Source organism: Alexandromys fortis, unplaced genomic scaffold (genome assembly GCF_014885135.2).
Source record: "Alexandromys fortis isolate MF-2015 unplaced genomic scaffold, M_Fortis_MF-2015_v1.1 scaffold_127, whole genome shotgun sequence".
Taxonomy (NCBI): Eukaryota; Metazoa; Chordata; class Mammalia; order Rodentia; family Cricetidae; genus Alexandromys; species Alexandromys fortis.
In genome coordinates, this window is record NW_026068006.1 from 2300122 (window position 1) to 2323530 (window position 23409).

The window sequence follows — 23409 nt, forward strand, 5'->3', positions numbered from 1 at the left end:
ATCACCGTGTCCTCACTGACCCCAGCATCACCGTGTTCTCACTGACCCCAGCATCACCGTGTTCTCACTGACCCCAGCATCACTGTGTTCTCACTGACCCCAGCATCACTGTGTTCTCACTGACCCCAGCATCACCGTGTTCTCACTGACACCAGCATCACCGTGTTCTCACTGACCCCAGCATCACCATGTCCTCACTGACTCCAGCATCACCATGTCCTCACTGACCCCAGCATCACTGTGACCTCACTGACCTTAGCATTACCGGGTCCTCATTGGCTCATTTTGTTTTTTAACCCAATATTTACTGAGCAGATATTGGGAGTGTGGTCTCCCCACTGAGAATGAGACGCAGATCAAGGAATCCATATCTCTGAGTCTCAGAATGTAAACCTCGAGTTCTATTTCCAGGTGAACAGTGAAAAGCACGAGCAGTTCTTTCCGAAACTCAGGACTTTTGTGTCACTGACACCCCCAAGCTGGTGTGTGTGTCTCAGTCTGGATAGCTGTAGCTGATGCGCTGCCTCTGCCTGCCAACAGTGTCTGCTAGTCGCATCATGTGGGCTTCAGGACAGTTTCCTTACAGACCTAGGGGATTTGACTGGAGAATTCAAACTAGGAGAGGGAAAGAAAGTGATGGGTATGCTTAGAGTAAAAATGTCTGACTTACCTGCAAAAAACATTGTACAAAGAAGTCAGTACAAGAAACATTTTTTTTCATGGCCCAAACAAATAAAAGGCATAATAAAAGAATCAACTACAATGTCCAAAATTACATCTTTGTTGTACTCAGAAATGTGAATATGTAATATGCAATTTTATGCCCAATAATGAAGACCTAAAAGCAAAAGTTATTTTCAATGTAAACACTATATAGGGACAAAATACCACCTGATTATATTTCTCAATAGTCAGTAGATCAAACAAAGATGTCATTGTCCCTGAGTTGTAATTATTGATCTCTTAAGGTACCTCCTTATTTTCTCTTTCAGATAGTCTTTATTTTATTACAAATATAAACCTCCAGTGAAGAAGAAAGCATTTAAGATAACCCCCACACAATCAGAACAAGATAAAGAAATAGAAAAAGCCAACCTTTATTCCACTTTGAACAAGTTTGTGAATGTCCAAGTAAGGCTCCTTGAAAAGCTCTCCTTCTGGGGTCAGGATCTTCACGTAGCCTTCCTTCTCTAGAATGAAGAGGCGATGGGAGCCATCCCCACTGTGTACAGCGCCCACAGGCTGCCGCAGCCCACTCACGACTTCCTGCACGCAGAAGCAGTTGTGTTTGTATTTTCTAAACAAATCAGAGAAGACCAGTCAGCTCTCCTGATGGAGGTGCAAACAGATGTGTACAATATACTTCCCCAAATGTATTCATTTCCTCAAACAGATGTGCACAGTGTATTTCCCCAAATGCATTCACTTCCTCAAAGAACCAATGGTTTCTTTGAGAAATGAGAAAGGGCTGCTAAGACAGGCATCCTGTAATAGGATTATTTTGGTTAATTTGTATTATCTTTTCAATGGAAAATAGCAAGCTATCCTGTTCTCAGAAAGAAAAGTGAAAACCCCAACGGTCTATTCTGAAATGGCCTTAGCTCATCTTTCAGTGACTATAAGTAAAATTTGCTTTTCCTCACAATAATGAGTTCTTATGAGAAGGCATTTAAGGAGAAAGTTCTAAGATCCATTTATATAAAGAAAAACTGATTTGCTAATGATAAACGTGCTGAATATTTCCATGGTGCGATAAAGCTAACAACAATCATAAAATCCAAGTTGAACACTGTGCCCATAAAATTCCCATGAGTCATGGAGAAGCCAAGCTCATAACATAGGATTAGGAGTCTGAGTATTAAGTGCATTTGAGCTGTGATGCTAGAGGAACAAAGTACTAAGAGGGAGAGGGAAGTTAATGTGTGTGCAGTCTGTGGATCCCGGGCGTGAGCATCAAAATCATCTATCTGTTCATTTTTTCTCTAGGAGTAAAGAGCATTGAGACACACACACACACACACACACACACAGAGAGAGAGAGAGAGAGAGAGAGAGAGAGAGAGAGAGAGAGAGAGAGAGAGAGAGAGAGAGAGGACCGTCGAAGTGTATGGACCTGCTGAGCTCCTCCACCTTCTCGTATTCCTCCATCTGGTCCAGGTAGTTAGATGCTGGCCCTCTGACTTGCTTTCTTGGGAAATCTGGAAAGCACAAGCCTCCATCTTTTCTCGAATAGTAAAAGCAAAACTCATCAGCAGTTGTTTGAAGAAGCCCTTTAAACAGACACGGAGAAAGACTCATTAGAACCATGAAGTGTTCTAGTCAAACCAGCTCATTTGGGCATCTGGCCCTAAGAGGGCTTTGAGAAAGCATGTGAATATTCACAGGAGAAAACCAGGTGTGACACTATGAAAGGGCACCGGGGAAGGGCTGGGGTTCCCTTTTCTCCTTTAAACACATTTAAGAATTCCAGTAAAGTGCAATCTCCTTTCGCGGGGTAAGTTAAAAAGATTGACCTATCCATTCGTATGATGCGTATGTGTGTTCCCTCATGAGCTTACACGTGCCATGTGTGTGCAGGAGCCTGAGGCAGTCAGGAGGGCATCAGATCCCCTGGAAACGGAGTTTATAGACAGGTGGGAGCTGCCAATGTAGGTGCTGGGAACTGAACCTAGAACCTCTGAAAGATCTTTCCAATGAGGGATCTTAACCAGCGAGCTTCTCTCCAGCCCCTGGGCTAACCACTTGAAAGGCTCATGATGGGCACATTGTCAAAGCCACGGTTACTCTCACTGCACTTACTTTTCTCAAGCCGCCTCACTGATCACAGGAAGTATATATGAGCTCATCCCATCACTAATTAGTCTAATTTTCCTACAGTTCTAAATACTCTCCTAAAGAGAACCCATGACAACTAGAAAAGCGATAGTCTGTTGTCCGCCGGTTGTCTAAACACAATGCACTGATGGATGTAACAAATACCCCCACATGAAATTAATGACGTGCTGTGCAGTCTTCAAGCAAGGAATTGTTGCTAAGAGAAATCCTCTTATCCCAAATACTTTGAACCTTTTTACTGTACTTTTATTTTCTCTAAGGGACAATGATAAAATATATTTAAATGATTTTTCTGTCTCTTTAAGGAGAAAATCGGACACACCCCTGAACCAAAACAAAATCACATGGTGTACTGAACGGGTGACAAAATAAAAATAGTTCTTCTCTTTCGTGTTTAAATTGTTGGTGTATCTGTATGCTTGTGTGTGTGCATGTGTGTATATGTGTAGGTGAACATGTGGATGTATGGATGTGTGTGTGTTCATGTGCCTGTGTATGTGAACACAGATGTAGAAAAAACATCTGGTTTTTTCCTCCTCCTTAGATTTTGAGACACAGTCTCTCATCGAATGTGAAGCTCACTGGTTCCATGATACTGACCAGCCAGGGAGGCCCAAGGAGACTCCTCTTTCAGTCTCCCTACCAAGAGGGTCATAGGCCCACTTCTCTATGCTCAACTGTTTCCACGAGTTTTGGGGATTGAACTCAGTTGTTAGGTTTGTACCGCAAGCACTTCACTGACGGAGCCATTCCCTAAGCCCACAAAGATGTTTTTGAAAGTACACCTCTCCTTGAATGTAAAATTAAAAGCTTTAGACCTGAGGAAAACTATAGAAAAAAAATTGAAAACTGTAGTTTGAGGTAATAAGATGCTGGCTTTATTGTGCTTGTCAATAAGGTCTCTTCTGTATCCTGGAGACTTCTGCTTTCTGAGTATGTTTCCATCAGGATCTGGGCAGGGGAAATAACTGCTGGAGTACCTGTCCAGCAACTCAAAGTCCAGGCTTGATCACTGCAAACAAACAAGAAGCAAGTAGCACAAACCCCTGCTTGATCTGTGCTTCCCAGAGTCAAATCAGGTGAGAGCCTTTGTTTGCCTGGAGGAAGGATGCCTCTCACCTCCTATGTGCACCATAGTGAAGTTTCGGTTTTTACATAACAAATTGGACTTTTCATTATGCCTACTAGTCTTGGGATAAAAGTATCGGGTAACTTAGTCTGAGTTTGAAAACTATTTAACAAATTCAGGTTTTGCAAGAATTTCTAAGAACAAGATTTGGAGCTCGGCCAAGCAAGGCTTATCGATGGAGTTTGCAAGACACTCAAAGCTCATTTCCAGGGAGCTTGACCTGGGTCAGCCCAAACCTCAAAACAAACCAGCCTTAGGGTATAAGAGTCCCACACCATAAAGCTTGGGATACATTTTGATCTCACTTTTGGGTAAGATGTATGACCCTTAAATTGCCAACAGAGACTTCAAGAGCAATTTCTGTCTAGTGTGTTGGGAAATATCTTAAGTTGGGGAAGAAGGCCAGAAAAAGTGAGTGCCCTCAGGAGTGTATGCTCTCAGGAATGTGTGCACACAGGGGTCCAGTGTGTACTGTGTGTGCCCTCAGGGGGTGTGCACACAGAGGTGCAGGGTACTGTGTGTGACCTCAGGGGGTGTGCAGTGTGCACTGGGTGTGCCCTGGGGAGCATGTGCACACAGGAAAACGGTATACTGTGTGTAGCTCCAGGGGGCTGTGCACGCAGGGGTGCGTGGAGCTGTGTGTGCCCTCAGGGGTTGTGCACAGGGATGCAGGGTATGGGAAAAGAGGCATAGCAGTTCAAGGATCCTCCTCAGGAGAGGCAATGAGGAGGTGTCCTTCCTTTGAAGATCCACCGGCATCAATCAGACACGGAAAGGAACACAGAGTTCACTCCTCGTTGGAAAATCACTACAAAAGATAACCGCTCTCTCCTCATTCTTCAGTGGCAAAAAAGCACCCAGCTGAAAGCTAACGTGCTAAAAACAAATCTATTTGAGCAAAAATAACAAAAGGAAAATTCAAGTTTGCTTTAAAAGCGATTGCGTATCTGCAAACTGGGACCATCTTGGAAGGGAATGAATGGAACCATGGCTGGTTTCACTTCTAAGAGCACTGCAAGCTGCAGATAAATAGCAGGACACGAGAACTCATTTTTGAAGCGACTATATTAATTTTAAACTAGAATGCATCTTCGTAAACTTTGTGTATCCAGATGCATGGACTCTTGACCAAACACACACCTTTAGTTTCTAAGAAGTCACTGGAGAGACTCTTACTGAAGATGTGTGTTTAGCCCAGCGGGTCTACAAACGCAGAGTATCCTTGCAACTGCTGTATTTGTTAAACCCTTGGTTAAATAACACTTAAATAATTAAGTGTTCAGGTCTGTAGCCATTTTCCAGGATGGTGAATCCAGCGGTGCTGCTGTCCCACAGAGAACCATGTAAAAACACTGACTCGGAAAAAAAAAAACACTGTCCAGAGTGTGTTGTATGTCTTAGCTTCATTTCTCATGATGTACTCAAGAGCAGCGATAGTGTCCCTGGGTTCATCCATCATGCTACTGAATAGGAGAAGAACCCCTGAGTCCCTGGAAGGAAGGCTTTCAATATATCCATCTCGTCCCTCTAGCTTTCTCTCCCTGGGACTAATAAGATACACGTGTTAGGTATCTGATGGAATCAGGGCTGGAGAAACTCAATGGACTCAAACCCTTGACCTTGGCCTCATTAGCCACAGGATTAAACCAATTGAACTAATTGGGTGCAGACCTTTCCCAACAACTGGAACCTACTGCTGGGGCAGGACTGTCTTAAAGTGATAAAAATTATTATGCTAAACAGGTACAAAGTATAAAGCTATGCCGGTGGGTGTCTCTGGTGCCTTTCTCAGAGTGTATTATACCAGCTTTCCTGAATCAAAAGGATCTACTCTGCTCATTCAGACTAAGGAAAAGGTCCATAAAAGTATGCAACTTGGCACTGGAGAAATTTTAGGCAGTTATCTTTCTCAGAAAGTCCACGAATGGAGAACATTTTGATTAACAGTCTAGAGTATACTCAATTTGACTACTTTTGAATCTCTTTCTAATAAGTAGAACCTGATCATTTCTGAATTTAAATTTCTAGAAATGAACTCTCTTCCAGTTTCCAGGAATGTTCTAACATGGTCATGCTTTCTTAAAGCCAAGGCAATGAAGTACTTTGTATCGTGGTTTGAGCAGTACAGGAGAAGGAAAGGAATCTCTGAAATTGCCTTCTCAGGATCCCACTCAGAATTCTCCTTCTTTTTACAAAACGCATTCTCTGGGCTCCTCCTCTCCAGGGTTTTGGTCTGTAGAGAGAAGAGAGCAGCTGACCGGCCTTGACCACACTTCCTATGAAATGGAATCTCCAAGTAGCTGTTTCCCACAGGTTTGCATTTCTGAGAAGGGTAGAGCATAAAACAGACTTAAGGTGACATGATTACCCAGTTGTTCTTGCGACCATTTCTAGAGCCCTGGTGTTCTAGAACAACAGACACACTGCTGGGCTTCCGGCAAGGTTGATGGGTGGGCTCCGGCTTTGCTCATCAGGGAGGGTGGGCCTCCCTCCCAGGGCTCTAGCTGCCTACTAAATCAATGAGCATAAATGCTCCAAAAAGTGGGCTATTACAGCTCACTTCTGACACAAATATTTAAAATGATTATCAGCATGTGACCTAGGAAGGGCGGTCCCTTTGGTTTGTTGCGAAAGTCTCTCTGGGTCTTTAGACAGCATCCTAATTGCCTTTTCTACCTCAGGAGTGCAGCTTTCATGTGGTTATCTTTCCAGGCAGCCTGGGTGGCCACGAAGAGCACTTGACATCTTGATGCACTTCAGCAGTTTTACACATACACAAACTTTGTAGAAAAATAAATTTGTCATTCATCACCACATATGCTGATCTGGGAAGTGATGCGCTTGCAGTTCGGGCTCTGAGCTGTTTGCTGGCCTCATTCAGTTGATCTTGTAGACCTGTTTTGTTCTTTGGGATGCTAAATAACTTTGCATATATAAAGGCCACCGTGGAAGAGTCTGTGAGCGCAGTAATAAAGGAAATGAAGAGGCCAAGTTCTGGGATCACTTGTAACTAAGGTTGTGAAGGCAGAGGTCTAAGCTAGCCCCCACCCCAAGCTCTCCAATCTGTTATTGGTCTCTGTGGGCCACTGAGGCTACTGGGAGCTGCTCCACTTTGCATCGAGGAATGTGATAAAGGGGGGAGGGGGACAGCTAGTTTAAGAAAAGTCAGAAACACAGCTACAGTTTATAAAAACAATAATATTTTCACATCCATTTCGTCTAGGTACGTGTCATGCTATATGCAGAGGGATCAAGCAGACCTAAAGTGTTTATTATTTATAAGGAAGTTTTATTTTTTTGTCTATATTTTTGTGGGCCAAAAAATTTTAAGATGTATACAGCACTTTCAAAGAATTATCTGAGTCACATCCTACTGTACTTAAAGCTTATCTCTTTCTTAAATACTATTTAGTTTTATAAATGGTTCACTGCAGTGATTGATGTGTGAACTTGGACTAGCTAAAAATAATCTGTCTTGTTAAATGATGTTCTTCCTCCATGATTACAACTACACAATTTATAAATGTGTGTGTCTGTCTGTGTGTAGGGTGCATGTGTGTGTATCTGTTCATGTGCAGGGTGTGTGTGTATGTGTTTGTTGGTATGTAGGGTATGTGTGTGTTTGTTTGTGTGTAGGGTGTGTGTGTTGTCTGTTGGAGTGTAGGGTGCATGTGTGTGTGTTCATGTGTAGGGTATTTGTATGCGTGTCTGTGTCTATCTGTGGGTAGGATGTGTGTGTGTGTTTGTTGGTATGTAGGGTATGTGTATGTATATTCGTGCGTAGGTATATGTGTGTGTCTGTTGGTGTTTAGGGTATGTGTGTGTGTGTCTGTTAGTGTGTGTGGTATGTGTGTGTGTCTGTTGGTGTGTAGGTTATGTGTGTGTGTCTGTTGGTGTGTATGGTATGTGTATGGTATGTGTGTCTGTTGGTGTGTATGGTATGTGTATGGGTGTGTGTGTCTGTTGGTGTGTGTGGTATATGTGTGTGTCTGTTGGTATGTAGGATATGTGTGTGTTTGTTCATATGTAGGGTGTGTGTGTTTGTTGGTATGTATGGTATGTGTATGGATGTGTGTGTCTGTTGGTGTGTGTGGTATGTGTGTGTGTGTTGGTATGTAGGGTATGTATGTGTTTGTTCGTGTGTAGGGTGTGTGTGTCTGCTGATGTGTATGGGTGTGTGTGTCTGTTGGTGTATAGGGTATGTGTGTGTGTGTACTCATAAATGTAAAGGCCAGAGACTGACACAGGTTATCGTCCTCAGTCACTCTCAGCTGCAAGGAACCAAACTGACTCTGAAGCAAACTCCTGGGATTGGCCTGTCTCTACGATCCCTGCCCTGGGTTAAATGAGTGTATGTCTATGTCCGTCTTTTTTCCCCCCTCACATGGGTGTTGAGGATTTGAACTCAGGTCTTTATGATGGTATGGCAGGTAGTTTACAACTGAGCTTCCCTTCCCCAGGTTACAAACTTCTGATGATGCCCATGTTGGGATCTCTCTCTTTCTTAGAGTCTAAAATGTGATGGTGACCAGGTATCTTTCTGTCACCTCGTGCAGAAGAGTTTCTACGGTCATTCTGTCGTCTTCTCTTTATACAGCTTGGCTAAAGCAGGAGAGTTCTTCCGGGGCTCAGTTTTTCTCCTCTGTCCAGAAAACACCATTTTATCGTGCTATTAAGGTGTCAATTAGTCATTTGATGTGAAAATACTTGCTTGGTTCCATGTTATTTGGGGCATTCTTAGTCACACTTTATCTAATGATATATCTTAAAGCCAGTGGGCACCCTCTTATCCCATACTTGCTGTGTATTGGAAGCAGTGGCCTTGATAGCTAAAAAAGGTTCCAACAAGAAATATCTGTTGGTGATGGGGTATAATTCAGAGGGAGAAAAAGAAAAGGAGGTTTTACTGATAATAACTCAGCATGTATAAAGTTATACTGATAATCCAATGTGCAAAAAACTTACCATTTGTATTAGTATTTAACAAGATATTAACTTAGAACGAAGTTAGTGTGCTCTTTGTCATCTGAAATTGTAATACTTTCTTTCACAGTAATAAAACATAAGACTTTGGAAAAGTCAACTATTAAGTAAAATAGGAACGTGAAGCACAACTTACAACTCCTGTAAACAAGCCTTAAAGAGGAGTTATCTTATAAGGCTTGGCAATGTTTGAACTTATGTATTTTTCCTTTTACCTGGAATATGGCCCCGACAAGTATAAAAGAATTCTTTGCAATAGTCTTTGCAGAGGAGCGGAAGTACTAGATCTCCATCCAGGACGTCTCTCTTGGGTGAGGAGAACAGGCTTTGAGAGTGTGGGGAGCAAGGAGCGCATTTGATCTCCTCCAGTAATTTGCCACATTCTGTGTTGTTGGTGGCAGAAAAGATCTGAAAGCCACAAATCAGAAACACATCTTGTTAGTCATGAGAAAAATGAGCTTTGTTGGGTTTTCTTAGCCCCCACCCCTTTGATCATGTGAGTAGAAAAGTCTAATTCAGGGAGAAAAAAAAAAGAATGACTACGTCACAATATAAAGTCTTTCAAAAGAACACACGTTATCTTTGAGGCCAGGGTGGAAAGACAAAGGTCAGAAGGGAACACACGGAAGCACTTCTTGCCTTTGCAGATCCAAGTGTGTGATCCTGTCCTTGTGCTGTTAAAATTGAGATGTTTATGGACTGTTGAATGTTTGATTCATTTATTCTACCCCAGAGCATATATTGAATCATATTTACCTTGAAAATTCTACACTGTTATCCAACTGTGTCCAAAGTGTAATTTAAAGATGTGGCTTATTTTGTGTCATGGGTTAAAAAAAAATCCATTTAATTCCTAAAGCCTCTAACAGGCTTTCAAAACTGTACTTAAATAGCATTTTGGTAAATTTCTGCTTGTTCCCAATCTGCATTTGGTACCACGCAAGTTCCTACACTTGCGTGTTCTATAAAAATATTCCAAACTGAACCAAATGGGCTTAAGACCCATTTTTAATATTCATTATATCTTAGCCAGGAAAAACTTTCTAGCTAGTTCCTTAGACATTTTATATGCATGAATAAACACAGGGTTTAATGAAAGTGCTTTTGTATAGTAGGTAGTGAATTTTCATGAAAAAGAAGACTTTTATTACTATTCTTACAATGATATGTCCTTTATTTTAGTAAGATTAATTCTGGAGGATTGATGATTCCTTCAAATTAATAAGTTGTAGGAAGACTAGATCTTAGCATCAGTATTCACTTAGAAAGCTGACTTGAGGAACCCTTCAATAAATATAGAGGACAATATCAGCCTAATATCTGGGAAATAAAATTAACGCTATCTAAATCAATCACTGATCTCCCTCCCAGCCACACTCTAAAATGCCATAACATGTATGAATTTTATACCGTTTTCAGCTAGGCATCTGCTTGAATATTTCTCTGGAACAATGTATTAAAATTAAAAGTTTGAAATTTTAGAAAATTGTTTAGTTCTCTAAAATAAGTATTTCTTTTATAAGTCGAGCTGATTTGAGTAAAGAATCTAGCCTCTGTTTTTCTGGATTATGATATCACAGGGTCATAAAAGCCCTAGATCAAAAGGACAAGGTAACCTAAAAAACAAATTGCATGGAGGTAAGTATTCAACAGTTTAAAGAGGCTGCCCAAGTTCAGAAAAAAAATGTGTATTATAACTACTTAGAGTATTCAAAAGTTATTAATCATGGTTGCATTTATATTTTAATTTTTATCAGTGTGTTTAAGTGACAATTGCTTAAATGGTCCAAGTTTTGTAAAAGAAAACATCCACCAGATACTTAGGGTTTGCATTCCAAGAATGTTTTCAATGTCTTTTATTGTCCAGCCTGGAATCCTCACCAGATCTATTCAATATGAATAGTGCTCCGCTTGGCTCTGTTTATTTCACATACAGCAGCCCTCCAAGACCTAAACAACTGTGGGGACCCGAAGCCAACTCCTGCTGCCTGAAAACTAGGCTGCAATTACCTTTTGCTTTTATGGAGACTATTCGTGCTTCTAGTTTTTTGTTTTTCTTTCTTTTTTTTTTTTTTTTTTTTTTTAAATAGTTGACACAGAATGGTCCCATGTTCTCTCCCAGCTGTTCTTTGGGAAGAGCTTGCTCTTAGTTCCTAAAGAATTCTGTCTTTTACAATTTTTGGAATGTGTCCTGCCCACAAGATTCCTCATCAAAAGTTTCACAAATAGGATTCAATAAATTATCTGAAATCAAGTAGAATAGTATTCTTGTTAAGGTTTGCCGCTGTTCCGGCCCAGCAGGATGGTAACATTTTACTCTGTGTGAGGTCTGCAATATAAACACCTATTTGAAGATAGATAGAGCCATCATTCTGGCTTTGGTTTCAATGAACCAATAGTCTTGCTGAAGTCAATTAAACTGACTCAGCCCAAGCAACAGCGTTGGTTTAGGCAGATGAGTTCTGGTGTGTGTGTTGGGTGGGGGGTGGTGATACCCCCCCCCCCCGTCTTTTCTTTCTTTCTCCCCTCCCACACGTGTATGCCAAGCACACAGGTTCTTAACTTAATACCTCACATTGCCATGAATCTTAAGAAGAAATTTAAGTTAATTTCCTGTTTCAATTTTTAAAAGCCAAATACAAAGTCATCAAGTTCTAGTGGTTTAGCTAAATATACTTTGGAAATCGTGTAAAACTTGCAAACATGATTACAGCCAGCCCAGGAAGGACTGAAGCTGTGGCTAGGACTCGTCTGTAATGTTTGGCAGCTTGTCCTTTAATCTTCAGCCACGAGAAAGTAAAATCTGTGGAAGAAAGGTAAGTGCTGGGACAGAAGAAAGCCCACAGCTACAGCGCATCAACAGAGAAATCAGCACAAAGAGGCACCCACATGGGTTTCATGAAGGGATAAAAGTATAAAATACGCGGCAGTATATTCAGATGCTGCCTTAAGATCACTTGGTCCACAGAAAAGCTATCTCTAAAATATCCCATGCCTCCAAGACTGTTCAGCTGTAGGGCAGAACACACGCGCCTCTGGATTATAGTGCTGGATTATGTCATTAAAGAGTTCAGTTTCAATTTTAGGCTAATATGTAAATAGATCATTGTACGAAGGCAGCTGTTAAAGGGACCCCAGGATGAGTTATTTGTTTAGTTGGATGTGTTCAACAATAGCCTTTGTCCCGGGGAGAGCCTGAGCAAACAAATGATTGTAAAAGGCACACTTGAAAACAGTTACTCTTCACCCATTCCTTGACAGCTTTGGCTGTGAAACCACCAAGGCAGGGAGAGAGGGGGGGGGAGAGACTCTGCAAGTTAAGTTTTAGAAATGGGGTATTTTGGTGGGCTGTAGACTCAGCTTGGCTAATGAGAAATAGATTCTTTTAGCATGCTATATTTAGAATCTGCAGCAAAATTTCTAAGACAACATAACCTACTAGATGTTGGTATCACTCATGTCTCATCATAGTTAATAATCTCATTACATTTCTTAACATTATTAAAACCTACAGGAAACTCAAACATAAGAACCTAGTATGGAGCCTAAGGAATTGAACTTAATTTTAGCTCACCAAAGAAAGTCTGTTAGCCTACCAACTGGATTTAACTTCTTAGCAGAGCATGCTCAGTCTTCTGACCTTTTTCTTACTATTTGTCTTTGAAATCTCTTCTCTGATGAAAAGCTACTGTAGTACTTTTCCTGAAAAGTTGCAGAAATGCAAATATCTTTTCTGGAATTTTTTGTAAACAACAACAACAAATGACTCAGCTGGTGTGTGCCATCATCCCTCTGGCACACACATTTATGAAATGAACCCTAACAGATGTTATAATTTAGGAAGACTTATGGGGGAAAGGGAAACACTTGTATTTAAACTGTGAAAGTTTGAGAACACAGGTCAAGAACCCATGGGCATGACTGTAGCAAGTCTCTTGCCTTGGGTACCTGGGGTACTGTTTGCTTGTGAGTCACTTGCAATAGAGGGGCAGAGCCTGCAGAATCCAGCCTGATACAGACACATTTTCCAAAGGAACTGGAATTTGCAGGAGACTGGAAAAGCTTAGACAAGAATATGCACAGCTAACATGGCAGATCTTTCCTAAAGAATTGTTTTTTTTTTTTTTTTAAATTGTAGCTTCTCTGAAGGATTATTAACTCTCCTGTCTGCCCCTTTGTCCCTTCTCTCCACTATAGTAAGAGCAAAGTTTGCATTCCACATTTCTGGAAGAGGTCAGTAGTCTCCGGATCCTCATTATAATCACAGCATACACTAACACAGGAACACTCCACGGTGAGTAAATATTTCTACACCTTTCTCCGAGCTTCCCCTTGGGGGTGGGGGTGGGGACTCCTGGTGAAGTCTTTAAGATGCTCTGACTGAGCTGTTTCTGTAGCTTCATTCAATTAGGAGGCTGGGGCTTAATGACATTGTTGCGGATAAAATGCTGGCGTATCTGTTCCCGCATCTCAGGCTACTGCTGCATATGGTAAGAATAAAGAGCGGGCTGCAGCTGAAACCTGCAGCAAGACAGCTCCCGCTCATCTGGGAATAGAGTGAGTTAGACAAACGCTCCCTCAAAAGGCATGAACATTTGGACAGAGCTGGGGACTGAAAGAGAATGATGTTCTCTAGTTTCACCCATTAGTGAACCAACTAACAAATACAATGGTGGTGTTGTTAGTCTTTGGCCATAAGCAACAGGACGCTGTGTGTGGGCAGCAGTTTAGTGGGGAGGAGGATAAGTCGACCCCTTTTTGTCCTATTGATTTTTTCCCTATTTGCATGACTTGAGCAAATTAAATGATGCAATATGGCTTTTTGTTACAAAACAAAGTGAGAGGTACCACCCAGACACATATGTTGATTCGCAGGAGCTGTTTACATGATAATAGGGTGAAGTCTACCGTGAACTGAGCATAAAAATTAGATTCAGCCTGGGCATTTTTTTAAAAAAAGCCTGAGCCAGCAAGAGTGGAGCACAAGTTTTCCGAGTCTCTCAGACCTTGACAACTGCAGGGTTGTAACAGAGGAATTCTTAATTAAAGTTAAAATGGGCAAAGACAGGGGGAGCAGAGACACCTGATTGTCTATCCCCCGTGAAGTGATTGCTAATGACAGGATCCCACAGACGGCACACAGCCAATCCCTGTTAAAAAAAAAAAAATCTCATGCAGAATCAAGACCAACGACATCTCGCACTGGGCAGACACTTCATGGCTAAACTAATCAACGCATGGGAAGTGCATATGTCCATCACTCATAAAAAATGAATTTCTAGACAAGATCCTTCTAGACAACGCTGTACCGGCGAAAACCTGGATTTCTAATGCTACAAGACGGAGAAACCACTGAGCAGGAGGCTCCAACAAAATCTCCCAGTTCTTAACACACCAGGAGTTCCCTTCCGCTGGTTTAACCATTGTCATTCAAGCTAGACTCTTCAGCAGCCCGGGCTTGGGGATCATAAACCAACAGTGCCTCGATAACCTTTAGAATCCAAGCCGCTCACTAGTTAGAGCACGTGGAGAAAACAGAACAAATCTTTTCTACCCCAGAAAAATAAACCGGAAACCACAGCTACCCTAATTTACAGTTCCACCTCACCAAGAGCTCGATTTGATCCAAACTATACTGTTAATCCCGATTTAAAAAAAAAAAAACATATTCACCCAGCCCAGGACGCGGGTACCTCAGAAACGTCTCTCTTGAGATAGGCAAGTTTGACCAACATCCCCACAACAGACTCCAGGAGAGGGAGAGCTATCTGCACACCTCCCAGGAACACACACGGAGAACGCCTAACCATCGTAGAAAAGTTATAGAAGCTATGGAAACGAGTTTAGCCTCTCTTGCAGCTACCAGCATCTCAGCGAGCCACCTCTGCGAGCGCCTACCTTGTTCTCCAGACGCCCCAATGCAATACTGTCACTCTGCAGGCAGCAGGATACTCTGGGGTAGAAGCCACCACACAGGATCTCTCCTCCACTCAGCAGCTCCAGCTGGGTCATCATCCGCCTGTCTCTCCTCTTTAGGCGCTTCGGGGGGTTCCCATTCAGGCACCTTCTCCTCCTCGCTCCACTCCCTTCGCTCCTTTCCCCAAACTTGGCATCTCCTTCAAAAAAGCCCAGAGCCACGGCCAGCAGTAGCAGCTTAAACGAGAGCATCTTCAGCATCGTCTACCCGGAGCAGCAGTGGCAGGACGCGGGAGGATGGGGAGGCGAGGGGGGAAGGCCACTGCCCAGCAAGGGCACTAGGGCGCAGCTCCAGGGGAGTGCAGCGGGGCGGCGGGACGCTCCAGAGGCCGAGGGAGGTGGCAGGGGAGAAAGATGCGGAGCGCTGCAACTTTGCCCTAGGGCAGCCGGAGCCGCGAGATAAAGTGCAGATGACACTGTCCGCAGCCTTGCCAGCGTCAGTTGGGTTAGGGGCTTTCCGCAGCGGCTGGGAAGTGGGAGGAGAAGGAGTTGGAAGAGGAGGAGGAAGGAGAGAAGAAGACAGTCATGGAACTTCGCTGGTCCACTCAATGGGAGTTGTTTAGGTGAGACAGTAGCAGGAACCGAAAGGGCGGCGGCGGCGGCGGCGGGCCGGGCGGAGGCAGGGCCAGAGCTGGGCTCCCGAGGATGCTGAGGTCTCCTCGGTCGGCGGCTGCTGCTTCTCACACAGCCTCTCATGTTTCGCTCCCTCTTTTCTTCTTCTTTTTAACTAGCGCGCGGGGAGGTGCTGCCACCGCGCGCCCCTTGACGTCACCACCGCTCGCGCGCCCCCGCGCGGGGTGGGGGAGAGAGGAGGGGGCAGCCGGCCCGGGAGCTAGCGCTTGCTGGGACCCAGGGTGGCCTCGAGCTGCGACGGGGCGGGGACCGAGGGGTGGGGGGCCGGAGGCAGGATAGGGGACGGGCGAGGGGGGCGGGGAGCCCTCAGAGCCAGCCTCCGGGCTTCGGAACCCAGAGCGCCACCGTGCCGGGGTGGGGGTGGCCCAGTCGCACTGCCCAGCCTGGGCCGAAAGTGCCTGGGGGCCTCGCTGCCGCTCAGGGCGACCGGGCTGAGGCTCCGGGACCCTGTGAGTAAGAAGGCACCACGCAAGGTGAGAAGGGAGGGATCTTTCCCTGGCTTCGCCCACGCTGGTCTTGGTTTGGTTACCTAGCCCAGAAAGAGATGGACTCCGTGGGCTGGAGACCGCTGCTGGGAGCTTGTCCTTTCCTTCTCCTGCAGGCATGACAGTCGCAGCTGATCCCCAACGATCCCCGAGATTTGAAGACAAGAGAGGAACCCAGATGTTGTAGGTTTTTGTATAGGTTGAGGGGCCACCCACGGGTCCTAATTGAAGTTCCTGGAGCTACTGTACTAGTAGGGTTCGGTATCCCAGAGCAGGCTACAACTGAATCCTTCTCCAAGCGGACTTAGGTAGGACAATCTTGAGGGACCACCTGTAACCCCAGACTAAGTCGCCTGGGAGATACCTGTAGCTTTGTGTGCATTTATAAAGTACATGCGTGCGTGTACACACACACACACACACACACGCACAAACTTTCTGGTGTGTAAATACAGAGGAGGAAGAGTTTAGTCTTTGAAGCAAAGTGCAGAAGCACAATCCCACGTAGCTCTGTGTACGAATAAAATCACCTTTCCCCTAAGAGGACAAGTTCTGCCTAGAGCGATGTTGACATTACCAAGAGCTGTGATTTCATGTTTACTGGAGGCTCGCAAGTTGTCACTGGGATAAGCCTCCCAGGAGCCACACACGAAATGTGCTTTTTGTCTATTTGGTTACTAAACAGGGAAGTTGATTTCCTGGTGGATGACGTGATGAGGAGATAAGGCTGTTTTCCCATTTTGGCAATAGGGGAATGTTCACCATATTTGGACACATATTTCGCCAGCTCCCGTGAAAGTTGGTGGTGGTTGAGGCTGGTAACTGACTCCTTAGGAAGTGGTATCAGTGGCTAGGTGAGCCTTGCTCCTTTCAACCCCTGAATTCTTAATTACAGTTTATATGTGAAGTTAGAGTTTCTAAGCAACACAAATGACCTGTTAGAATAAACCTAGAGTCCACTGAGACATTTGGCCTACCCCTCAGCTAAAGCAAATGCCCTGGAGCCAAACTTAACCCCTTTTCCAGATACTGTCATGCACTATTGTGTACATGGGCACCATCGTCATGCACTATGGTGCACATAGACACTGTCATGCACCACTGTATACATGGACACTGTCATGCACCACTGTATACATGGGCACTGTCACGCACCACTGTATACATGGACACTGTCACGCACCACTGTATACATGGGCACTGTCACGCACCACTGTATACATGGACACTGTCATGCACCACTGTATACATGGGCACTGTCATGCACCACTGTATACACGGACACTGTCATGCACCACTGTGCACACGGACACTGTCATGCACTACTGTGTACACGGACACTGTTATGCACCACTGTGTACACGGACACTGTCAAGCACTATGGTGTACATATTATTATAGTGAACATACCCTAAGCTTCCACATGGTTTATCTAACATTCTTCCTGCTTAGAAATCATTGATGATAAACTAAATCCCACATGGGTTTTAAGCTCTCCCACTAGGAGTTCCTGAGATGAGTTCTGTCATGATCAAGCCACTGGCACAATTCCATATGATCTGGATCCCAGAACCTTGTCTAGAATGTGTTTAGGGATTTATTCCTAAATTTTAGTTTAATGTCTTACCCTAAAATGAAGATCCCTCTAAAATCATATCTCAGTGATTGGCACGCCCACTCTGAAACGATAAACTGATGTAAGTAGTGTCAGGCAGGCCTTCCTGTGCAGTGCGCTCCCAGGGTAAGGGCACCTAGAGTGAATTAGTACTGGGTTTTACAAAATGATGCCTCTGTTATAGGCTAAGATCCTAAATGTCAAAATGCTGATCACTTATAAATGATCAAAAGGAGACAGGCATTTTTTCCTTCTTTTCCTTTTGGGACAAAGTATCATGCACCTCAGGATGGTTGTATACTTTAAGGATAACAGTGACTACGGATCCTTCTGCATCTACTTCCTTAATGTTGGGATTACAAATGAAGACCCATCACACCTGCCTGAGGCAGTGCTCAGAGTACAATCTCAGGGCTTCCAGAGACTCAGGATAGAATCAAACACAGAAGTGGCCAAAATAAAAACAAAAACAACAAAACAACACACAACGAAGTGATTCCTAATGGGTTCTGCTGTTCTTATAGACTGAGGCCTCAGCTGTCATCAGACAGGCCGCCTTTCACACATGATGGGGGAGAGGAATTGTAGGAGCCAGAGGGGAGAGCAAGACCTTTGGAATCAACTGAACAGTGCTCATGGGGACTCGCAGACACCGAGGCAGCAATTGCAAAGCCCGCATGGGTCTGCACTAGGTCCTCTATGGTTGTCGGTTTGGTGTTTTGGGGAACTGACAGTGGAAGTGGGGGTGTCTCTGACTCCTTTGCCTGCTCTTGGGACCCTTTTCCTCCTAATGGGTGGCCTTGCCCAGCCTTGATATGAGGGTTTGTGCCTGGTCTTATTGTATCTTGCTGTGCCCTGTTAAGTTGATGTCCCTGTGAGACCTGCTCTTTTCTGGGAGGAGATGGGCCATGGGAGCGAATCTGGGAGAGATGGGGGGGGGGGGGGGGGGGAACCGGAAGGAGTAGAAGGAGGGAAAGCTGTGGTCAGGATATATTGTATGAGAGGAAATCATTTTTAAAAATTGCAGGGCTTCATACATGCAAACACTTTACAATTGAGCTCCATTCCTTCCCTTGTTCCATGCTGACACATGCACCTGGAACTGACCCATGAGCAATTCATCACAAAAGGCAAGTAATCAGGTTCCTTATAGGACACTGGGCTTATTCCTTGTGTCACTGATACAATTTCTTTCTTTTTTTTGGTGGTGGTAGGGATGTTTTTGGTTTTGTTTTGTTGTTGTTTTCAAGACAGGCTTTCTCTGTGTAACAGCCCTGGCTGTCCTGGAACTCACTTTGTAGACCACACTGGTCATGAACTCACAGAAATCTGCCTCCTTCTGTCTCCTGAGTGCTGGGATTAAGGGCATGTACCGCCACCGCCCGGCATGATGCAATTTCTAAACAGTACCTGACTGTTGTTTCACAGGTGGACTAACTTCTGATAGTTTCCCTCAGAAGACAAATTAAAAACTTTGCTCCCAGCAAATCAACCATCTAATGTGTTTGGTTGTTTTTAATCTTTGTTCTTTTGGGGGCCCGCTACCCAGCTCCCAAATAAGTTGCAAGGAGGCTTATTCTTTCTTATACAGTAGTATGTTTCTATCCAACTTTCCTTAAATTATCCCAACTACCTTTTGCCTCTGGGCTTTTATCTTTCTATATTTTTGTATACCTTTCTTTATTTCTTTACTTTACTGCATGGGTTTGCTGTATAGCTGAGTGGCTGACCCCTGAAGTCCTCCTCTCCTCCTCTTCTCACTCCTCCATCCCTCCCCTCCCCAGATTGCTCCTTCTATTTATTCTGTCTGTCAGTCCTGTGTTTCTTTTCTCCTGCCTTGTTATTAGCCATTCAGCTCTTTAGTAGACCAAGCAGGTGTTTTAGACAGCAAAGTAACACAGCTTCACAGAGTTAAACAAATGCAACATAAAAGAATGCAACACATTTTTTTGCATCATTAAACAAATGTTTCACAGCATGAACGAATGTAACACATCTTAAAGTAATATTCAACAGCAATCTAATTTCTTAGGAGTCAAGGATCAACACTGGGGTGTTTCCTAAGATCAAAGCCTCATTGGAGGTTGCGGCAGGGGAGCAGAGCCCTTTGCATACCTAGACAAGTCGGAAGGCTCACTTTCAGCCCTTATGCCTTGTTTAAGAAGTGTGAACACGCTGCATTGATTTTCATCCATGCATTGTTGATAGCCATCAGAAATTTTATCATGTGTGAATGAGCAATAAGCGCCAGACCCGGGAATTAGACGCTTCTCTTTTTGATCACCCCGACTGAGTCTAATTTGGTCTTGTGTACGTTACTGTGACCACCACTCTCAATAAGTGTTACGCACTGGCCATCTCACTTGACCTGACACTTTTTTTTAGAGGTTTCCAATGAATTAAAAGATCTTTTCAAATGAAATGGCAGACTACAGTGTGACTCCGCAGAGAAAGACCACACATCATTTAACAGTTATAGATGAGTGTTAGTTCAGCTACAGGGCCTGGCACAATGGCAGGGTAGCCAGCTGGATTTATTCAATCTTTCTTGTCACAGTTAGTCCCTGGGCCAGTAAAATGGCTTAGCAGATAGAGAGCCTTGCCCCCACGTCTGATAACTTGAGTTTGGTCCCTGAGACCTGAAGGACAGAAGAGAACCATCTCCCACAAGTTGTCCTATTAAAGTCACACAGGTACCACAGCATTCATTGGCATGTGTGTGCGTGCACACGCGTGCATGCACACGCGCGCGCGCACACACACACACACACACACACTGTTTAAATCAGTACCTGTGTGTCAAACTCTGCTCTGGAACTTCCTCTAATGGGGGAGGCAGATAACAGCGGGATACAGATTGTACCAGACGTCCATGAGAAAGGAAGGCACAGGCCTCAAGAGGAACGACCATTTAGAAGATTAGAGCAGTGAGCCACGTGGTCGCAGGGCCTTAGGAGCAGGAAAGCCAACTGAGTGAAGTAGGCAAGCTTGGTGTGCCCGAGGTTTAACAGAGGCTCAGCTCTCAAGAGTAGACACCAGTGAATGACAAGAATGTGCAGCATCATGAAGTAGCCAGGTCCCAGATTGTCTAAGATCTCTGAAGTTTCACCTCTTAATCAGATACCTCTGCTAGGGTAGGCAAGCGCTCTACCACTAAAGAATATGCCCAGCTCCAGCCAGCGGTCTTTTCGGAAATAAACTGCAATTTTATTAAAAGTATGCAATTGAGTAAACGAGTATCAGAGACCTGGAAAGTATAAAGGGGACTCGGAAGCAAGAGGAGTCGGGTCATGGCCCAAAAGGCGACACGGAAGCAGAAGGAGCCATGTCCCAAAACGGGACAAGGAAGCAGAAGTCATGGCCCAAAAGGCGACACGGAAGCAGAAGGAGCCATGTCCCGGTGCACTGCATCATCAGAGATGAGGAAGCAGGGAGAGCCGCGAGCTGTGGGGACAGACTGTCCATTAGTCAGTGCTCACCCCTCCAAGGTGGTGAAATGGATTATGGGAATTCTGGCAGAGGCTGGAGACTAGCCATTTAACCCTGTCCAGAAGAATGACTTCCTTAATGTTTCCATTAACGCTACAAACTAAGATCTTAAAACAACAGAAATTTACTGTCTCTGAGTTTTGGGGCTAGAAATCCATTATGAATCTGATGTCCAGGATCGGTTCCTTTTAACTGCCTGGGCTTTTCTCTAGCTTCTGGTAACTTCCATCACCCCTCCCCTCCCCCCATTTGCAGGTAGTGAGCTCTCTGTGTCACTTGTGGGTGGGTTTATTTATATCCATATTTCTTCATCTTGTGTGAACATTAGTTATGTTAGTGTCCATCCTAATAATACTCATATGTTAATAATCTGTGAAGATGCTATTTCCACATAGTGAATTACAGGGAAACTGACAGGGCTTCAGAATCTTTTGGGAGTTGGTCTTCTTTCCTTCCTTCCTTCCTTCTTTCCTCTCTCTCTTTCTTCCTTCATTTCCTTCTCTTTCTTTTTCTCCTTCTCTTTCTTTTTCTCCTTCTCTTTCTTTTTTCCTTCTCTTTCTTTTTCTCATTCTGTCTGTCTTCCTTTCCTTCCTTCCTCTTGCACTTCTTCCATCCTTCCCTTCCTCCCTTCTTTTCTTCCTTTCTTTCCTTTCTCTTCCCTTTCCTTCCTCTTCCTTCCTTTCTTCCTTTTTGTATAATCTAGCTACTAATTATAATATGTATAGCTGATAAATCAATTGATGAAGGGACAATGTAAATATTTTATATTTACAAAGTGGAATATTATTGCGCAGTTAAGAAAAAGGGAATCATGAAATTTGCAGGTGAACGGGTGGGACTGGAAATTATTGAGTGAGGTAGTGCAGACCCGAGAAGACAAATGCTGAGTGAGCATTTGCTTTGTCTGGAGACATTAGCCTTTATCTTCAGATACATGTATTTCATTTGAAATTCCTCAGGGGTCAGGAAATTATTAAAGGGGCCTTGTGTGGGAACCATTGGGGGGAGGAAAATCTCACTGTTATAAAGGGTTAAGGGGAATAACGGAATAAGAAGGGTTCAAATGGAGTTGGGGATAGGGGGAAGGATTAGATGGGAATACCGCGAGGAACAGACAACATTAGTCATATAGAAAACTATTATGGAAGAAGCTCCTTAAAATATATGCATACACAGCAATAAAAGGGTCAAAATGAAGTTAACCTTTAATGCAGTAGCAATGCCCCTACCATATACAATAGGCTAACAAACAAAAAGCCCAGTGTCAGGAATGGGTTACATTTTTATAGTTATTGGCCAATGAGATCTCATAGACCCTACCCCCAGCATTAAAATGTATTGATGATGTTCTTGGTTACTCTCAAAAATGTTGCAGTAAGACCTATTGCTGAAGACACCATACACTTATATCCAAGAACACGGAGAAGTCAAGCTGGTGCTCATCCAGAAGCTTCATTCCCTACTGGCTAGCCTTTCTAGGTGGGGAATTGCTATTCACGCTACTGGAGGAGAAAAACCAAGCATCGTGCGCTTAGCTGTGAACTCTGAGAACTAAATAATGATTGAGCTGCAAGGCACGCACACTGGTACAATATTGACTCAAACATTTGTGTAGCAACCAACTACCTTCTGGTTGGGCTTAAGTCCCAATACACAAGATAAAACCCTTACTGGCTCCCAAGGACTTAGTGTTGTCCCTGTTTAGTGTGTCTTTTAGTCCTCACCAGAGAGGCTTCTGTTTGCAGTGACAGCAGAACAACCAAGACTCTCAACTGGGAGAGGAGCAAGAAGAGGGAGCTATGGGATGTTCGTCTTCACTGGGGCGTCCATATCACACCTTCACCTTCCAAGGCTCAGCGATCATTGCAGAAACATGCGGAGGAAAGATGGTAAGAGAGAGGTAGTGGGTGACCTCACAGCCGTTGTGACAGCCCATGTGAGACCCACTGAAGCTTTCCTGGACACACAAGTGTGCACACGTGACCTCACAGCCGTTGTGACAGCCCATGTGAGACCCACTGAAGCTTTCCTGGACACACAAGTGTGCACACGTGACCTTCAGCCGCTGTGACAGCCCATGTGAGACCCACTGAAGCTTTCCTGGACACACATGTGTGCACATGTGACATCATAGCAGTGTGACAACCCATATGAGACCCGATGAGGACCAATAATCCCAGCATGGAGAGGGGAGGTGGACAGGGAGTCCCATCTCTAGCTAAGGAGCTCCTGGCAAGTCATAGCTGCTGGAAGAGAGAGAGAGA

The 23409-nt window shown here is 44.1% G+C and overlaps 1 protein-coding gene across 1 annotated transcript in view; it reads right to left on the reverse strand.

Moving 5' to 3' along the window:
• The window catches only part of Hhip (hedgehog interacting protein), an 86629-nt gene extending 71499 nt beyond the window's left edge, over positions 1-15130 (reverse strand). The window contains exons 1-4 of the mRNA XM_050161516.1: positions 14846-15130; positions 9163-9355; positions 2114-2270; positions 1096-1297 (exon numbers count right to left, since the gene is read on the reverse strand). Coding sequence (XP_050017473.1) covers positions 1096-1297; positions 2114-2270; positions 9163-9355; positions 14846-15124 — 831 coding nt within the window. The 5' untranslated portion in view covers positions 15125-15130. The remainder of the gene's footprint in view (positions 1-1095; positions 1298-2113; positions 2271-9162; positions 9356-14845) is intronic.
• Between the last annotated feature and the right edge of the window lie 8279 nt (positions 15131-23409).